This window comes from Gadus macrocephalus, chromosome 14, assembly GCF_031168955.1.
Source record: "Gadus macrocephalus chromosome 14, ASM3116895v1".
Lineage (NCBI taxonomy): Eukaryota > Metazoa > Chordata > Actinopteri > Gadiformes > Gadidae > Gadus > Gadus macrocephalus.
Window position 1 is genome coordinate 21,286,707 of NC_082395.1, and position 17,193 is coordinate 21,303,899.

At 40.2% G+C, this 17,193-nt stretch overlaps 2 protein-coding genes across 7 annotated transcripts; one reads left to right on the top strand and one right to left on the bottom strand.

Annotated features, from left to right (window-relative positions):
• Window positions 1-263: 263 nt before the first annotated feature.
• Window positions 264-2,634, bottom strand: LOC132472200 (short-chain dehydrogenase/reductase family 42E member 1-like). Its single transcript, XM_060071693.1, is given in 4 exon segments — window positions 264-1,102; window positions 1,105-1,736; window positions 2,322-2,392; window positions 2,519-2,634. Coding segments are annotated over 4 exon segments (1,185 nt in total). The 5' UTR covers window positions 2,537-2,634; the 3' UTR covers window positions 264-638.
• A 72-nt stretch (window positions 2,635-2,706) lies between these two features.
• LOC132472201 (arylamine N-acetyltransferase, pineal gland isozyme NAT-10-like) lies at window positions 2,707-6,180 on the top strand. 6 transcript variants are annotated; one of them, XM_060071696.1, is made up of 4 exons: window positions 2,707-2,722; window positions 3,316-3,426; window positions 3,979-4,078; window positions 5,134-6,180. In XM_060071696.1, the coding sequence occupies exons 3-4, from the start codon at window positions 4,067-4,069 to the stop codon at window positions 6,010-6,012; spliced, it is 891 nt and encodes a 296-aa protein (XP_059927679.1). In that variant the 5' UTR covers window positions 2,707-2,722; window positions 3,316-3,426; window positions 3,979-4,066; the 3' UTR covers window positions 6,013-6,180. The 6 variants fall into 6 exon arrangements, with proteins under 6 accessions (XP_059927679.1, XP_059927681.1, XP_059927677.1 ...); XM_060071698.1 differs by lacking the exon at window positions 2,707-2,722 and having other exon boundaries at window positions 3,304-3,426; window positions 3,979-4,069; XM_060071694.1 differs by lacking the exon at window positions 2,707-2,722 and having other exon boundaries at window positions 3,344-3,485.
• The last annotated feature ends 11,013 nt before the right edge of the window (window positions 6,181-17,193 follow it).

Here is a 17,193-nt window from a genome sequence, read left to right on the forward strand (position 1 = left end):
ACCCTATGAAGTCAAGTCATTGATATTCCAGAGGCTGAATATTTGGTGATTTGTTCCTTACCCTCGTTTAAAATATTTAAATAGTCCATGCTATTTAAGTTCAAATCGCCCTATATAAAAAGTATATTCTGGCAAATTAAATCATGTATCCATGTAATGGATTATAGTGCTAATTTATAAACCGGATGTGATGGGAGTAGCAATTTGTGAATCCAGTCACATTAAGATACCTAAACTATGAAGAACTCAGAGTGTGGCATACATTTTCATTGAAAATATATTTATTACAATTTTGGCAGGTTTTGTGTAGTCGTCGCAAAACAAGAAACACACATCAACGTCTTCATCAACATCACAGGCCAATCAAATAATGGAACCGTAAGGTACTTTAACACGTGATCTCAAGTAATCATAAATAATTAATTAAACCGTTTTAAGATGTACACTGGAAGAGGTAATCAGGAGAAGCATGTAAACTCGGGTCGGGACCGGACCAGTCGCTATTAAAAGCAAACCAAACAGAAAACATTCGGGCGGTAAACAGCCTCTTAAGGTAACCTAAAGTTTAAACCAACGTCTCCGTAAACCCTGAAGCCTCCGTCCACGCCTGAGGCGTCCGGACCGGGTGTCCCCCGCCCTCAGCCACCGACGCCCGGGAGGTACGACAGAGCCAGCGCCACCATCACACAGACCAGCAGCGCGTTCAGCAGCAGCCTCCCCAGGGCCGAGCCTCCGGGCTTCCTGCCGTGGCCCCGGCTCCTGAACCACTGCACCACCTCCGCCAGGTCGTACTCCCGGGGCTCGTACCCCAGCTGGGCCCGGGCCTTGGCCAGGCTGAAGTAGTGGGTCACCCCCGTCTTGTACACCTCCGTGCGCGTCAGCAGGGGCTGGAAGTTGTAGAGCGGCCCGACCAGGCGGTGGAGCATCTCCGTGAGGAAGGCCACAAAGTACACCAGGGACAGGGGCAGGCGCAGCGTGGGGAACGGGTAGCCCAGCCCCTCCACCAGCGGCCGGAAGAACTCAAAGTTGTTGACGGGCCGGCCGTCTGAGATGAAGTAGGCCTCTCCCGCCGCGCTGGGCTCCCTCCCGGAGCTCAGGGCTCCGCCAGCACGTGGGCCGACACCAGGTTGTCGACGTGGACGAACTCCACCCTGCTGGCGGGGTCCCCGTAGACGAAGCGGAACACGCCCCTCTCGATGTAGCCCACCACCCGGGGCAGGTGCCGCTGCTCCCCGGGCCCGTAGATACCGGCGGCACGGAGGGCGCAGGTGCGCAGCGCGCCGCCGCCGGACTTGAGTGCGGCGCCGTTGGCCCCCAACACCGCCATCTCGGCCAGGGACTTGGTCCGGGAGTAGTGGTCGGGGTGGTGGTGCAGGGGCAGGTAGTGGAGGCTCTCGTCGCCGTTCTCGATCACCTGACCCCCGAACACCACGTTGAAGGTGCTGGTGTAGACCAGCCGGGGGACCCCGGTCTCCACGCAGGCCTCCAGGACGTTCTGGGTGCCCCCGACGTTCACCTCCTGGATGCGGCGGCGGTTCAGCTGCTCGCGGCCCGACATGCCGTAGGAGGCCGAGTGGAAGACGCAGTCCACCCCGGAGAGGGCGCGCCGCACCTGAGGGTATTCCCGGATGTCTCCCTGGAGGAACGTGATGCCTTCTGGGAGCGGTCCGGTCACGGGCGGCGTCACATCAAACAGAATGACGGTGGACCCCTTGGACTGGAGCGAGCAGGCCAGGCTGCAGAGAGGAGGGTTAGGGGTGACTCCAAGAGTATGGAAACCAACGGATATCAGATATATGACAGAACTTTAATAATGGATATGCTGGTGACAACTATATGATCAATTTTTATTTGCGCAATGGAGGGATCTGAGTAAAGGCCTCTGTCTTTTATTGTGGTGGTTCAGCGTTATTTATATTCGACATGTAATGTAATCCTAAACATATTGGCCTCCCTGTGTAATAGTTCCCCTCCCCTGTACGACAATATTATAAAGAACAGTTGTTTTATCAGAGCGATCAGGAATCCTGGAATACAGCCACAGTTAACACAAGAATCCAAACTGAAGTCTTAATCACAATGGAGGATATCACTAAATTAGTAAAGGAATGACTTTGCTTTTATGGACGAATTTAACTATATTTGGAGGACACTGTTATCGGTCTGCCAAAAGCTTTAGGCATATTAACTGGTGTGATGGCTCCCTCTAGTGGCGATAATAGTTACAGCAGTGAACGCCACTACATAACAATTTGCAGAGTCGTTGTATTATGCATTCACGAATATATTTAGGCCTGTATTCAATGATCCTCAGTGCTTACCGATAACCGAAATAACCACTTCCTCCTGTGATCAAACATGCGTATTTGTGTGTGCTTCTCATGGTTGTCATCTGAAAAACAAATAAGGAATGGGTATGAATGAGGAATCGGAAGCATGCCAACGTGTTTATAGTGCAGGCGGAGGGGATTCATGAGGATGGTCAACATCATTCATCAGTCTGTGGTTTGGTACCGACCTTAGAGCCTAAAAACATGTGGATGTTAATGCTGCTCAGCCAGGATACCACTTCCCTGGGCGGAGTTTAACGAGACAGTTCACGTTCAAATCTTTATTGACAATAGTTTGTTGAGCATAATTTGTTTCGTTCTGACTTTCTCTTGTTTCCTTCGGATATTTCGCACAGGCTTTGCCTTTTAACATATGACCTGATTGGACACGGGTATAGTGGGTCTATCATTTCACCATGCATGACATAGCCTACTATATAAACTTGAAACCATAAACTTTAAATGTATTGGCATACATATGGCGTAATTATATTGACACTTGTAAAAAGGAAGCGCACCTTGCAGCTATAAACTACTTAAACGCAATTTGTCTATGTGATGTTTAAATGTGTATCCTAAAGAAGATCCTCATTCACATCGTTTCTTCATGTGCCAAAATAATCATGGTGATTGATATGAAAATGAGAATTTTGGCCATATCGTGTACTGCTTAAAAACTCCTTTGAACGAAGCCCCACCCTAATGTGTTGAGGTAAATCACCAAGTACATGCGCAAGCTTATTAGACTACCGTATATGACACGCATTATTTCTATGCGCAAATTAACAATCCGACTCGAAAAAGATTCCTTCATTTTAATGAACGACGTCCGAAAATCCTGATCCGAAAAAAAGATCCGAACTTCGCATCACTAATACCGAAGTCCAAAAAAACACAAAGTTATATGTCTATAGTTACACAAGTCTATGCATATAGTTACACAAGCGCCCCCCCCCCCCCCCCCCCCCCATGGTGTTTATTCCAGGTCAAAGTCAACACATTGGTCATTCTTCACCCATTCTACTTGCTGTAGTTTGGTCTGGCTTTGAGAGACTGCCCCCTGCATAACGCAACTCTACTTCCTGGGCAGTCGAAAGTAAGCTCTTTCAGGTTTTCAGGTTTTCTCGCCACCAAGAGAAGAAAACGATAGTATTTGTGAGTTTATTATTATTAATCTTTGAGGATATAGAATCGGGGTAGGCTAAATTCTGTGTAAGAAATAAAAAAGTACATATTTTTATAACACAACATGTATATCAAACAATGACAATTTTTTGTAGATCAAACCCTTATTTTGTCTTGTTAGCTGCTAGTTTGCAATGAGCTACCTACCAATTTATCAGCTGGCCAGCTGAAAAATGTTGCACAATACTTCAGAGAGCAGAGATGCTCCCTGAACTCTGTTATGTTCCAGCAACATCATAGCTGTGCCAAAAGTTTATTACGACCCCAATCCAATTCACATGCTAATAGTACCCACTTCAATCAAGTGATAACATCCTAAAAGCTGTTTTGATTGTTCTCAGTATGTTTCCTCTATAAAAGAATTATATTTGTGGCTGTGTTTCGAATGTGATTCCTGTCTTTTACACTCCCTTGGCCTTGGTGGTTAATAAGTGATATGTTTTATCTGCCTTGTCTTCATAAGCCAGGGAAGACGTCCTACCAACAAGACTTGCGGCACTACGGATCTCTCTCGCCTACTCCTGAATCCTCCTCCGTGGATCCAAGACGCAATGGTTAGTAAGGTATTGAACCACATTCGTCTGTCTTCATAATTCTTAATAACATGGAATCCCCAAAAGGAATTTAGAGAGGTAGATTGTGTTAATTTCATACCTGTTATCCACGCTTTCTATCTGTCATCTGAGTGGTTCTCTGGTTCAGTATCTTCTGTGCAAGCGAAGCGTCCCGGGAATACCTGACACAAGGTTGTGTTTACCAAGAACTTTTTTAAGTTCATTCAGATATATTGAGCATATGTACATTTTGTGCAAGGGAATAGCATGCCCCTGGCTTGAGAAGAGTCTAGTTATCTTCCACAGTTCGAGAATGGCACTAAGGGTGAACCTTCAAGACATCTCAGGGCTAACGGATAAGGGTGAAGCAAAAAAGACATTCACACAGCAGAATGGAAATATACCAGCAGAACACAAGGTTATATGAGGATAATACCTTGGAAATACGCGACATCTCTCCCAACGCTCACAAGGGCTCCAAACAAGACAAGAGTAGGAAGTGTCCCTGAAGCAAGGGCGAGTTGACCTTTATCTGTGGAGCTGCTAAACAAGATATCAACCTTGACCATGAACAGAGAGGTCAACATAAGGAAACCAAAGGGTAACACAGCACAATATGGAGCAAATAAAGAAGAAGGATAGGAAGGATCAATGACATTACAGAAGAGTCTGTTGAGGCATTTTCAATTTGCCGCTGATTGTTGAACGGTCCGTAGATTCCACTACCGAGAAAGTATTAAAGTAGCCTGCCTGGCATCAACAGACAAATTGAAAACTGCAAGTCTGGAACCTCTCATATACCTTCCAGTTGGTTGAATACGGTCCTGAAAGCGGAGATAGCAATGAAATGAAACATGAGTTTGCGAGATTCGTCTGCTTTCCAGGCTACCCAAGAACACCTTAACTTAGCCAACTGCTATTTTCTTTGTTCGATTGACCGGGGATTTGCCCTTGATTCATTCTGTATGTTTTATTCTATCACCAGGGCCACACGATGATGGCACTTTGCAATTACATAAAAAAATAAAATAACCTTTATATATGATTTGTGTCTAATATTTCAGGACAAGATGAATTTGGATGAGTTCTTCAAAAGGATTGGATTCAGCGGCCCATTCGAGAAGCCAGACCAGGCGACCCTCAACGCTATCCACAAACGCATTGTGATGACGGTCCCTTTTGAAAACCTGAGCATCCACTGTGGCGAGAAGATCGGTATGGACCACGAAGCCATCTTTAATAAGATTGTGAGAGAGCAGCGTGGGGGCTGGTGCATGGAGGGCAACTACCTCCTGGCATGGGTGCTGAGAGAGCTGGGCTATGACTCGGTCATGCTGGGGGCCCGAGTTATCTTCGGCCATGCCAATGATCCCTCCGCCCCAGACAGCCATCTCATCAACATGGTGACCATCGACGGCAGGAGGTACATCGCAGATGTGAGCTTTGGACTGTCCTTTCAAATGTGGCAGCCCATAGAGCTTGTGTCTGGAAAGGATCACTCCGAAGCCGCCGGGGTCTTCCGTCTTATAGACCAGGATGGGCTCTGGTTCTTCGAGAAGACCAGCCGGAAGCAGAAGATCCTGAATCCAGACTTGGCTAAAACAGGTGAGAAGGAGAAAAAACCAACGGAGCAGATCTATTGCTTCACTCTGGTCCCCCGTGAAAAGGACCACTTCACCGATATTAACCACAAACTACAGACCGATCCGAACCAACTTTTCACCACAAAGTCGATCACCTCTCTGCAAACCCCAACAGGGTTTCGAATCCTGCTCGGCTGGACCTACACAGAGGTCACCTTTAGGCCGGACGAAGGTGTAGATCTCGTAGACACAAGAGACCTATCAGATGAGGAGGTGGAGACCATTCTCAGGGAGAAGTTCAATATAAAATTGAAGAACAAGTTGTCACCCACAAACAACAAAATAGGCCACGGTCTGTAAATTTTGGTTAGCTTATTAGATCAAATTTTTTTATATTTGATGAAATATATATATGATGAAATATATATATATGATTGGATTTATTTGTCCATTTTGTGCTTTTAGTTGTGTGCATCTCCAAAAATAGTGATTTGTGTGAATAAAATCCAATATAAAAAAAGTGTAAATGTGGTTCTTTCAATGGATCCTTAAAGGCCTACGTGCGGGTTAACCGGAAGTTTTGATTAATGGTTACATAAAGCACTCAAAATTTATAAAATGTCTCCAAAATAATGTTAAAGTCCAGTTTTTGGCGTTTTTGGCAGTAACGGGAGTTTTCTAACGCCATTCGGCGATGACGTTACGTTGGGGAGACGTGGTGGAAGGTAGCCTCAGCCTAGTACTAGAACTATGGCGTCTAAGAGGTGGCAAGAACCACAAATAACATGTATGATGGCCCACAGCAGTATCATTTCGAACCTGTCAGACGTGAGAGGGCGAATGAGGAATTGCCGAGAACTGATCAAAGTCAATTAAATGCATGGTCAGAGGAGAATGAGTGGAGAGTTGCTCATTAGCAACGCAGCAACGAGCGCTGGAGCTAGTCAATGAACAGCAGTGCAACGACACTTTTATTTATTTTTAATGTCAGTGAATAGCACCGAGTGAAAGTCAACTTTTTCTTTATATCTAGTGACAGCGATTATGTCGTAAGTACCGGTAAACTTAGTCAGAAGCTCTAGAAATAGAAGGCATAATGCTAGCTGGGTGATTCTCACAAACTGTGTCAAAGTAACATCAAAATATAATCAACCTAATTTGACTGATTTTTTACTTAAGTGACTAAAATAGAATGTGGACTTTTATTTTTTGATAAAAGTTAAACAGGAAAACAAATTAATTCAATTTTATTTCAATATCATAGCAGCGTGATACAGAATAACTCTCATTACCGATACGTTGAATGAAAAAAGGAAACCATTAAGTACAAATCATTTTTGTTTAATTTTTTCGCAGTTACACAAATCAGCACATTAAATGAACAGCACAGTGCATCAAAAGTAATGATTTATATATTTTTACTTACATTTAAAATCAAGTAACTCTCATTACCGAAACACTGAAGGCATTTTATAGCACACTTTTTTAAATAATTTCTTAGTAAACAAGAAATTGTTTACAGAAAACACATGTGCAAAACAGCTCAGGAACATATTGTAATAAATGAACAAACACATTTCTCTAAAACATTAAACTGTTTAATGTTATGCATAACGGTAATGAAAAGTCCATTGCGGAGGACGAGAATTCATGTTGCGGTAATGAGAAAGGTCATTAGAACCTGACAAAACTGATTAAAATGTGTAGGTTATAAGACAAAAATAACAAACAACTGATTGAAATGATCATTTAATAAGATTCAGACTCTTTATGAAATAATTCAATATCCCTCCCCTTCCTTATTTTTTTTCATTAGCAACTCTTTTTTTCCCCCAACAGTTTTCTATTTGCTTTTGCGCTTATATTATTTATGTTTTGATTTTGTAATTTTCAGTTTTTTTTCGATTACTTTGCCCAAATTTCTGGTAAGACACAAAAATGTCGACCAGAAGACGATGCAGGCATTGGCTCGGGGATGACTGCCCTGATGTCATCCAGAAAGTACCACACTTTGTAGGTATCTGGACTCCTGGGATGAAGAACCTGTTTGTACCAGCCGTGTACATCGTGTCCACCTCAACAGCTTTTATATAAAGCACAACATTTCAAAGATTTACAATTTTGTTAATTGATGTAGGAATAAATGGAAAAAGTATCAGTTGGACAATGGTGGTGGCTGCAGGGTCAGGGTCAGATCTTAAACATAACAATACATTTACACTTAACAGAAATATCATTCTATTTAGTTACGATTTATTTATCTTCCTATTTGAATTTATGAATTACTTTTATACTGTATGTAAGCTTTGTCATTTGACTTACATACCTGTGTAACAATGCCTGGAAAAAGGTCTCCATCGTAGTTCACAAGCACCCATGTCCCAACTTCAATCAATTTTCCTTCTGCTCCTCCCTCATTCTCTGCTTCACTGTTATTACATGAAAATGTACAATCTTTTGGAGTGTTGCAGTCGCACCAGTTTTTGCAGAAACAGGAGACTTCTCTGACCCTGATGCAGCCTGCCTTCTTTGCAATGAGCTTTGAATAGAGGAGAAAAAAAATAATTACAAATCTTGATAATCTTTCAGGTTTAGCAAACAAAAAGAATATAAAGCATAGAGAGGACTTACCTGGTGCACAGTCATTGTGCCAGGCACAGGTTTGAGCGTGGGAGGAACCAGTTCCGCACTTTTGAGTATCTCCTCCTCTTTGACTTCAAATATCTTTACAGAGGAGTGCTCCTTTAGAGTTGTAATGAGAGCTCTCATGTCGGGTATATCCGTCCCACGTGCCACAATCCGATCTGCTAAGTTCTTCAGAGCACCTCCAACACCATTAGGTGCTCCTTTGCCATGAGAGGCCTCAGTAAAGTTCCATGTGACATAATTGAAACCTTTTAGGAATGGCACAGTTGAAGCCAGGTAAAAAGCTGTTTTATTCCTGTACTGTGATGTAGGCCCATCAGACAGGAAGTGGACCTTGGTGACCGCAGGGTATTGAACGCAGAGGTGCTCTAAAACTGGGCTCAGGTGTGCCCATCCATTTTGGCCCTTCTTACTGTAGGGAGTGGACTTGCTCACCCACTCCTTCCATTGGACAATGTTGTCTTTTATGTTTGGGTCTAACATTGGGGAAAATTTCTTGTTTTGGCAATCGCTACATCGCCTGTACATGCACTCAATCAACTCTCTCACACACCACAGAGTCAACAACCTCTAAGCAAGAGAAGAGGTGCCTAGAATCCCAAGTTGGTGTAACTTCTTTTGCTTTGGAAATTCTCATGTATTTTGCATGCGCATGTTTCTCTGTCCAATAGTGTTGGACTAGAGATCCAAAATGGACGCAGTTTAAAAACTGAGCCCGAGAAATCCTTTTTGTTGGGTTTTCCGTAAGGAATCGCTTGTGGAGGTTCTCTATTGTTTGACAGAGAAACCTTCTCCTGAACACCTGCCCTCCTCGCCTGATCTCTCCTGCTTTTCCATTTACTATTGTGGAAACATCATCACGATGAAAGAAGGTTCTTGCCACACTTCCCATCAGCTGTCTCCTATTCATTGATGAACAGACTTCTTTTGCAGGCAGATTGTGTCTTCCTCTTTCTTCCCTTCTCATTTCCATTAGTTTAATTTGCTTTCTCAGCCTTTCTATTTCTCTGTCTTTATTTTCCAGTGATTTCATATTTTTTTTTAGTTTCACTCTTAGCTTCGACACAGTGGTAGGCTTTTGTTTTCTTTTTTTTGGTGTTGATGTTCTTGGGTAGTCTGATGGTGATGGAGCTTCATGAGCAGTGATTTCCAACATTCTCTGCAATAGGATGCAAGACCCTTCGTGATGGTCCAGGCTGTACATCTGTCTCATCAGAGGGTGGCGTGAGATCTAAAACATCTTTCAGGATCTTATTCTTTCTGTAATGTTTTGCAGAATTTTCTCTCCATTTCTTTTGTTGCTTTTTTACTGCTTTTGCATCCAGGTCACTGACAGATTTGAGCAAACCCTCAGATTTACGCTTTATATATCTATAAAAAAGGAAATATCAATGAGTCAGATGCCAATAAACAGATTTTTAATGTCCTCATAAGTCACCAAAAAAATTCTCTTGGCCAAGCATTATTCAACAGTAAACAAAACAACAATAATACATTGTTACTTATTAAAGGTGGAGTCATCAATTCTGGTGAACAATTTATGACAAAATCACTTTTAGTCAAATCCAAATACCTTTCAGAATTGTGTGTGTTCTAAAACAAATCTGGTGTTAACACACAGCCTAGGCTCTGTAAACAAAGGGGGCCCACCATATCTAGCAACATGGAGTTAACAGAGCCTGGGCTATGTTTTAACACTGGATTTTTTTTCAGCGCACACACAGTAGCAGTGGAACATGAGGAGATATTCACTGATTGAAAAAACATTTTTGACGACAGGCCTTTTCCAGAATCACTGACTCCTTTAATGAAGAAAATGTAAATGTAGGCATAATACAAGAGTGGAAATAGAATTAAAGTGATGACGCATTCCCCTATCTCAGTAACTAACATGTACCTCTCTCTCTCTCTCCTTTCTCCTGTACTCTTCCAGCAGCTGAGGATTTGCATATAAATTCTCCCTGTGCTTTATGACCCTTTGGCTGCAGCCTTCTTGCGCTGGTTTTCTGTCAGTCTTGGTAACAATCACAAAAAACATTCCACATGATCATTGAAACATGGCCTCATATGTTTGTCCTCTGATTAACTGTCTGAAACAATTCGGCAACACTTTACAATAAGGGTACACAATAAGGGAGTAATTACATAGTAATAACATGGTAATTAAATAGTTAATAGTGATCAAATTAATAAAATATTAATAATTGTTAGAACGTCATAAAATATTAATGAAAAAAAGCTGCTGAATGTTTATTTATGAATTTTATATTAAGATCTCATTACTGCAACACAGCTTATCATTACCGATATGCACTTTTAAAGTGCGCGGTAATGAGAAAAATGAGTTACGGTAATGAGGTGCTATTAGCTATGTTAGCAAATAACATGCAATGCTAACATGACTTTGCTACATGTTAAAGTCTTATATTGTCATTACCATCACAATCAAATAATTTATTTTTTATTTAAAGTATAGATAATCACCCCATATCGGTAATGATAATCGACAGTGAAACTGGAGGAAGATTCAACAACATTTACAAACATTTCATAATGTGAGTGAAGATAAAATAACTGACCTTCTGTACATTTTGAAGCTTCTGTATGAAGTGATGCATCATGGGAACGCTTGTAATTTTAAAGGCAGACGAAGTCGCGTTGCGGTAATGTGGACCATTCAGTGCAGAGTGACACAACTATTTTCAATTAAATAAGAAAAATATGTGTGTTAAATACCATAAATATGCATAGTTATCTTAAATATAGACCCTTTTACATAATATTACATACTTTTGTTTCATTTATACGAAAATGACTTTTTAGGAAATTAAAAAGATCATTAGAAAAATGGACCCGGACGCATTTCGGTAATGAGAATTTACTTGGATATTTTGTTTAATTATAAGGAAAATAATGCTTATATTACAAAAAAATCATTTGTCCCTACAGTAGGCTACCATTCACTCTCTTTATAGAACGGTCCATAATTAATAATGATAAAAGGTTGTTTTTGTTAAATTTGACTTGGACATGTTCACCTTTTGGTCTTAGTGGTAGTTAGCCTATCGGACACACAATCAGTGCACTTGCAAATTAATGCCTGCAAGTATAACCGATCGTGGTGGGACATTATTTAACCATCAATCTACCCGCAAATACGACCAGACAGATTGAACACATACACAAAGCACATCGTCCAACCCGGCGGATGCTGACAGACAGCCCACAACAAGCCACCACTGCGGGTGTGCTCTCTCTCTCTCTCACTCTCGCACGCCTGTACACAATCACTCCAACTTATCCAACTCAAGGCTAGGCTGCTTCACTAGGACCACAACTAACCACAAGGCCTTAATAACCATGCAGTATGCCGAAGCCGGAAAGGACACACGCACAGTCGCACACACTCATCTAATGCAAAACAATCATCAACATTCAGTCACTGCAAAGATTTAAAGACTAGCCTCTTACCATAAGTTAGAATGGACCCAAAGTATGTGATTGATAGTCTGGTTTAGCTTTCGCTTGCTATCCGTTTTTAGCATGACTTCTCATTATTACGTCTTTCTTGTGTTAGGCGCACATGGCTAATTTGCATTCGCGCACAGGATTGGCTGGCTCCGCAAGGCAAATAATATAACATATGTATTTATCTTTCTATCTGTCTGTCTATCTATCTATCTATCAACGCATGGCATGTGTATAGTTTTAACGTGATGTATTTTGTGTATGTCCAGTCAGAATTGTTGTCTCCCTTGTTCTGTGTGGTCTTGTAGGCTATTCTGTGTGAGCCACATCACCTAAATGATTTCCCGTCGATTTGATTTCACGCGCACGGTAGGTAATAAAGACTTGACTAGGCTATCAATCTAGCCTATCTAGGCCAGTGGTTCTCAAACTTTTTATACCGCGTACCACCACGGAAAATATTTGTCTCCCCAAGTACCACCATTATGCCAGCCCAGGGGAAAAAATACTATAGTTTACTACAGCATTTACTAAAGTATACTATATATTACTATAGTATTCTATAATATACTACAATATAGTGTGGGATTTACTATAGTAATTTTCTAGACATTGTAGTGTACTATGGTAAATACTATAGTAAATTACTACACAGTGTAGTATACTATAGATTACTATACTATACTACAATATAGTGTGGGATTTATAGTATAGTGTACTATGGCAAATACTACAGTAAGTTACTACACAGTGTAGTATACTATAGATTACTATACTATACTACAATATAGTGTGGTATTTAGTTACTATAGTAATTTTCCAGACATTGTAGTGTACTATGGTAAATACTATAGTAAGTTACTACACAGTAGTATACTATAGATTTATACTATACTACAATATAGTGTGGGATTTACTATAGTAATTTTCCAGACATTGTAGTGTAATATGGTAAATACTATAGTAAGTCACTACAAAGTGTAGTACAGTATAGATTACTATAGTTAACTATAATATACATTTTTACATTACAAACATTATTCTGTAATTTGTCCTAAAATGAATATGTGAAACATAAGCCAAATATTTGTATTATGTGGAGATTTTATTGTAGAAACATAAACCACATAGGCTACAACAGCCAGAATATAATAACAATGGAAGAGTACAATTGAAGCCTTACTAACTTTAAACATTTTCTAATACAGGCATCTTGATAAGAATAATTGACTCATCGTGTACGTAGCAAAAGCATTTGCACAAAATATCATTAGGTTTGCAAAGAAGTATTTCATGGGTCTTTCTGAACTTCACAATTTGCTTAGCAGTATTCACCTTAGCAAAATCATCATAGATTCTTAATTGTCTGGAATCCTTTTTGAATCTAAAAATTTGTAGGTACACCTCTTCACACTTGCATGCTGATAAGCAACCACAATTGAGCTTACAAAGTAGTATGGATTTAATGCTACCATGCTCTCTGTTTTCTAGAGCCACACAAGAATTATTGCGTTTAAAATTTGCTGCATACATTTCCGTGGTGTATAAAGTGTGGTGGATGAAACATCTCTTGAATTCTTTGACACTGGCCTCTATGTAATTTCCAAAGAGAATGGACTCCCCCACTGTAATTACTCTTGTTGTGTAATTCCCGACAACCCGAGCACCACTACCTACTTTGTATGATTTTAACACTGTATTGTCTTTGTTAACAAGTTTGTTGAAAAGATCACAGACATCATCACTGGCATTGTTGAATAATTCAGTGTGGTGCATTAGTGTTTTTGTGTTAAAAAATCTCTTAAAAATTAGTTCAGGAACTGCCTGTGTACCATTGAACATTTCAAGAAGAGTGCCAATTGTGTCTTCATAAACAAATGAAGAGTTGGCCCACAGCGGACCCCACATGTCAACTGCGTTGCTAAGATGGGTTAAGCAGTGAACATAATAAGATACATTTTCCACAAAGCTCTTGTACCTCGACAACAAAACGCGTAAGACAAGAGGAAGCATGCAAAATATCAGCTTTTTGGATATGATCCTGGAGGAGTGTGTAGATGGAGAAGACAAGTAATAGCCAGTGATTATAATAAACCGGGGGTAAAACAGTTTTCAAAATAATGGGGGAATAAAATAAAAGAAATGCCCTCCATTCAGATGCCTTCCAATAGTGTCTCTCGGACAATGACCTTGGACATCTTTTGACGTCATGTGGTGGGTGTATGGTGAGGAGAGAACTGTCAATATGTTGGATTATTTTCGGTTGTAAATAGAATGGCAAAGCAGAGTTTTTTGAACCACACCAAATACTGACAAATTGTTTTGTTACACCAAGGCAAACACTATGCATATATTCTGGGACAAAATGTTTGATAATGTCGAAATTAGGAAGTAGCAGCAGTTGACTAGGTCCCTTAACCCCATTAACATCTGTGTCTGATTGTATTGCAGCAGATGCCTGATGGGTAGTCTGATCATGTGTTCTTAGTTGAGGATACTCAGTAGAGTGAGGCTATACACGTGTAAACCCTTTTCCCTTTGGTTCTATTTCTCCCATATGCAGACAAAACCCACACCCATATCTGCCGTTAAATTGTTTCATGTCCTGTACCATGGCACGGGCTGGCGCATCACATATGCAGACACCTGGGGCAACTTTTGTGGTGTGTTTATGACCAGTGTTGTCATGCCAAGAAAACCCTTCTGTGAATAGATCTTGTAATTCCTTGACAAATGGCCTTAACAGTGTTGGCATTTCGGGTTTAGAACTAAACCAAAGGGAATGTAGAAGAGCATACTTTCCACGGATAGTAGATGGAAGTTCATTGACTGTGCAGATAATTGGCCTAATTGAGTAATTGGATGATTTAAAAACTGAAGCCCCATCAATATTAAATGAAAGGGAAATGTTGTCAAGGGTATCAACAAAGGTTTTAAGTTTTGAGGTGTACATATTAACAAGTTCGATTTGAGTATTCAACTCCTGTTCCGCCTGCATTGTCTACTCACTCAGGCTCATCCCCCCTGCTGACCTCTGTTGTACAGTCTTGATGTAACCCTTAACTCTATGTACATCTTCTGTTTTTCATAGGATCATGTCAGCTGAACTCAATTAATGAAACCAGGAATGAAGTAAGATCCACTAATGCAATAAACTATCTGCACTTAATGTTCTACCTACAATTAAAGTTTTTATTTCCTAAGTATAGGGATAGATACAGCAATATATTCCTGTAATCTATCAGCTGTAAGCTTTGTACCCTCTAACTGGCTTCTGTAGGTATTTGCCAAGGTGTATGTGAGTCAGTTTTGTTTTTTTAATGGAATTTTTATTTTCAGTGCCATCACCCATCTTGTGAGCTGTTGAGGGAGAACAACCACAGGCTGCAGAGGGAAAATGATTCTCTCAAGGCAAAAATACCAACATTGAAATGTAATGCTATTATTGAAAACTTTGTTTTTTTTTACACAAGGGTTTTTCTGTTTTACATGTTAGCTAAAAGGCTATTATGAATCCTTTGCTCAGTGCTGCCAGACGTTTTGCAGAAGATGGAGGAGTTTCTCCGCTCAGCACCAAGACCAACGACAACACCAATACCAACACCAACACCAAGACCAAGACCAACACTATCACCAGCACCAACACCAAGACCAAGACCAAGACCAAGACCAGAACCAACACTATCACCAGCACCAACAGCAGTTCCAGCACCAGCAACAGAAGACCCATCACCAGCTCCAGGTCCATCATCAGCATCAGCAACAGAGGCCCTGGGCCACTCTGTAAGAATCTGTTTGACTTTATTTGTATAGGTTAAGTTACTTAGTTTCAGTTGCACTCTTTCTCTAAATGCATCAGCCGTACACTCGGTTAATCTAAATGCATATATATATCATTGAGGTAAAACGCTAGTCTGCTGTATGTTGAAGTAGATTTGTGGTAATGTTATCTACTTGCATTAAAGGTCATTCCAAAAGGACTTGTGGAGCGCTGCTCCTTCCAAAGCCCCCAGAAGTTCATAAATTATCTCCTACATGGGATGTATACCAGGGAATATATGACAGGCCATTCAGTGACTGGCCAGTCATCCAGCAGCTGCACAGAAGGAAAACCTGGCCTAGCCAAACAGGACCTTGTTGAAATAACAAGTAGGTATATAGAAATGAGAAAAGATGTTGGTTGAGTGATACCCTCATTCTCATGCTCATCTTTCGTGTATGTGTTTGTGTGTGTGTGTGTGTGTGTGTGTGTGTGTGTGTGTGTGTGTGTGTTTTTGTGTGTGTGTGTGTGTGTGTGTGTGTGTGTATTCCCACAGATACTGCAAAGTTGAATTTCTCCTACGTAACTGATACGAACATAAAAGCATTTATACGACAAAAGCAGAACAATGCTGCCAAATTTCAGAAACAATAAATTATCAACTGTTTAAAGAAAGTTAAACTTTTGTTCTATTTTTTTTGTATTTTAGCAGTCTGTAGAAAACACTGTGTTAATGGTGGTTGTAAGCCTAATTTATGTGCAGTGAATTATTGTTACAGCCCTATGGTTAAAAATGCCAACAACAAAAAGTGATACAGTTGAAAATATCCATTAGGTAAAGTTCAATTACATAGTTAAAAGAACAACAAAATACTGCATACTGCAGTTATTGTAATGCAGTATATATAGTACTATGGTATCGTAATTGTAGTATTCTATAGCAAAATAAAAGTATAATAAAAGTTCTGTAATTTACTTCAGTAGATTGTAGTTTATGTAGTAAACTGTAGTAGTATATAATGTAGTATATTGTAGTAATAAAACTGCAGTTTTCTGTAGTATACTATAGTTTACTGTAGTAGTATACATGTGGTATACTGTAGTAATAAAACTGCAGTTTTCTGTAGTATACTATAGTTTACTACTGTAGTAAAACTACTATAGTAAGGTTCAAAAACACTACAATATTTACTATAGTATATATAGGGTGTACTGTAGTTTATTTACTACAGTAAAGTATAGAATTTTCTGTAGTATACTATAGTTTACTGTAGTAAAACTACTATAGTAAGGTTAAAAAACACTACAATATTTACTATAGTATATATAGGGTATACTATAGTTTATTTACTATAGTAAACTATAGAATTTTTTCATGTGGGAGACGTTATAAAATATAACAAAATACAGTAGTAGGCCTGCGGCCCTATTCAGCTACGCCCAGCTCATGCAGGAGGCACATTTATTCTTAAACATAATTTTATTTATTGTAAGCTGTTGTCAGCTGTACAAACTGGTAGCACTAGAACAGACACAAGGAAACACATACACAAACACACAAAGCAAGTGAAAACATGATCTCATGGTAAATGTATTTCCAGCCTAGTATTTTGATAGTACGGGACATGGGGTAAAAGAAAAATTAAACGTTTCTCGTGAGCACGAGA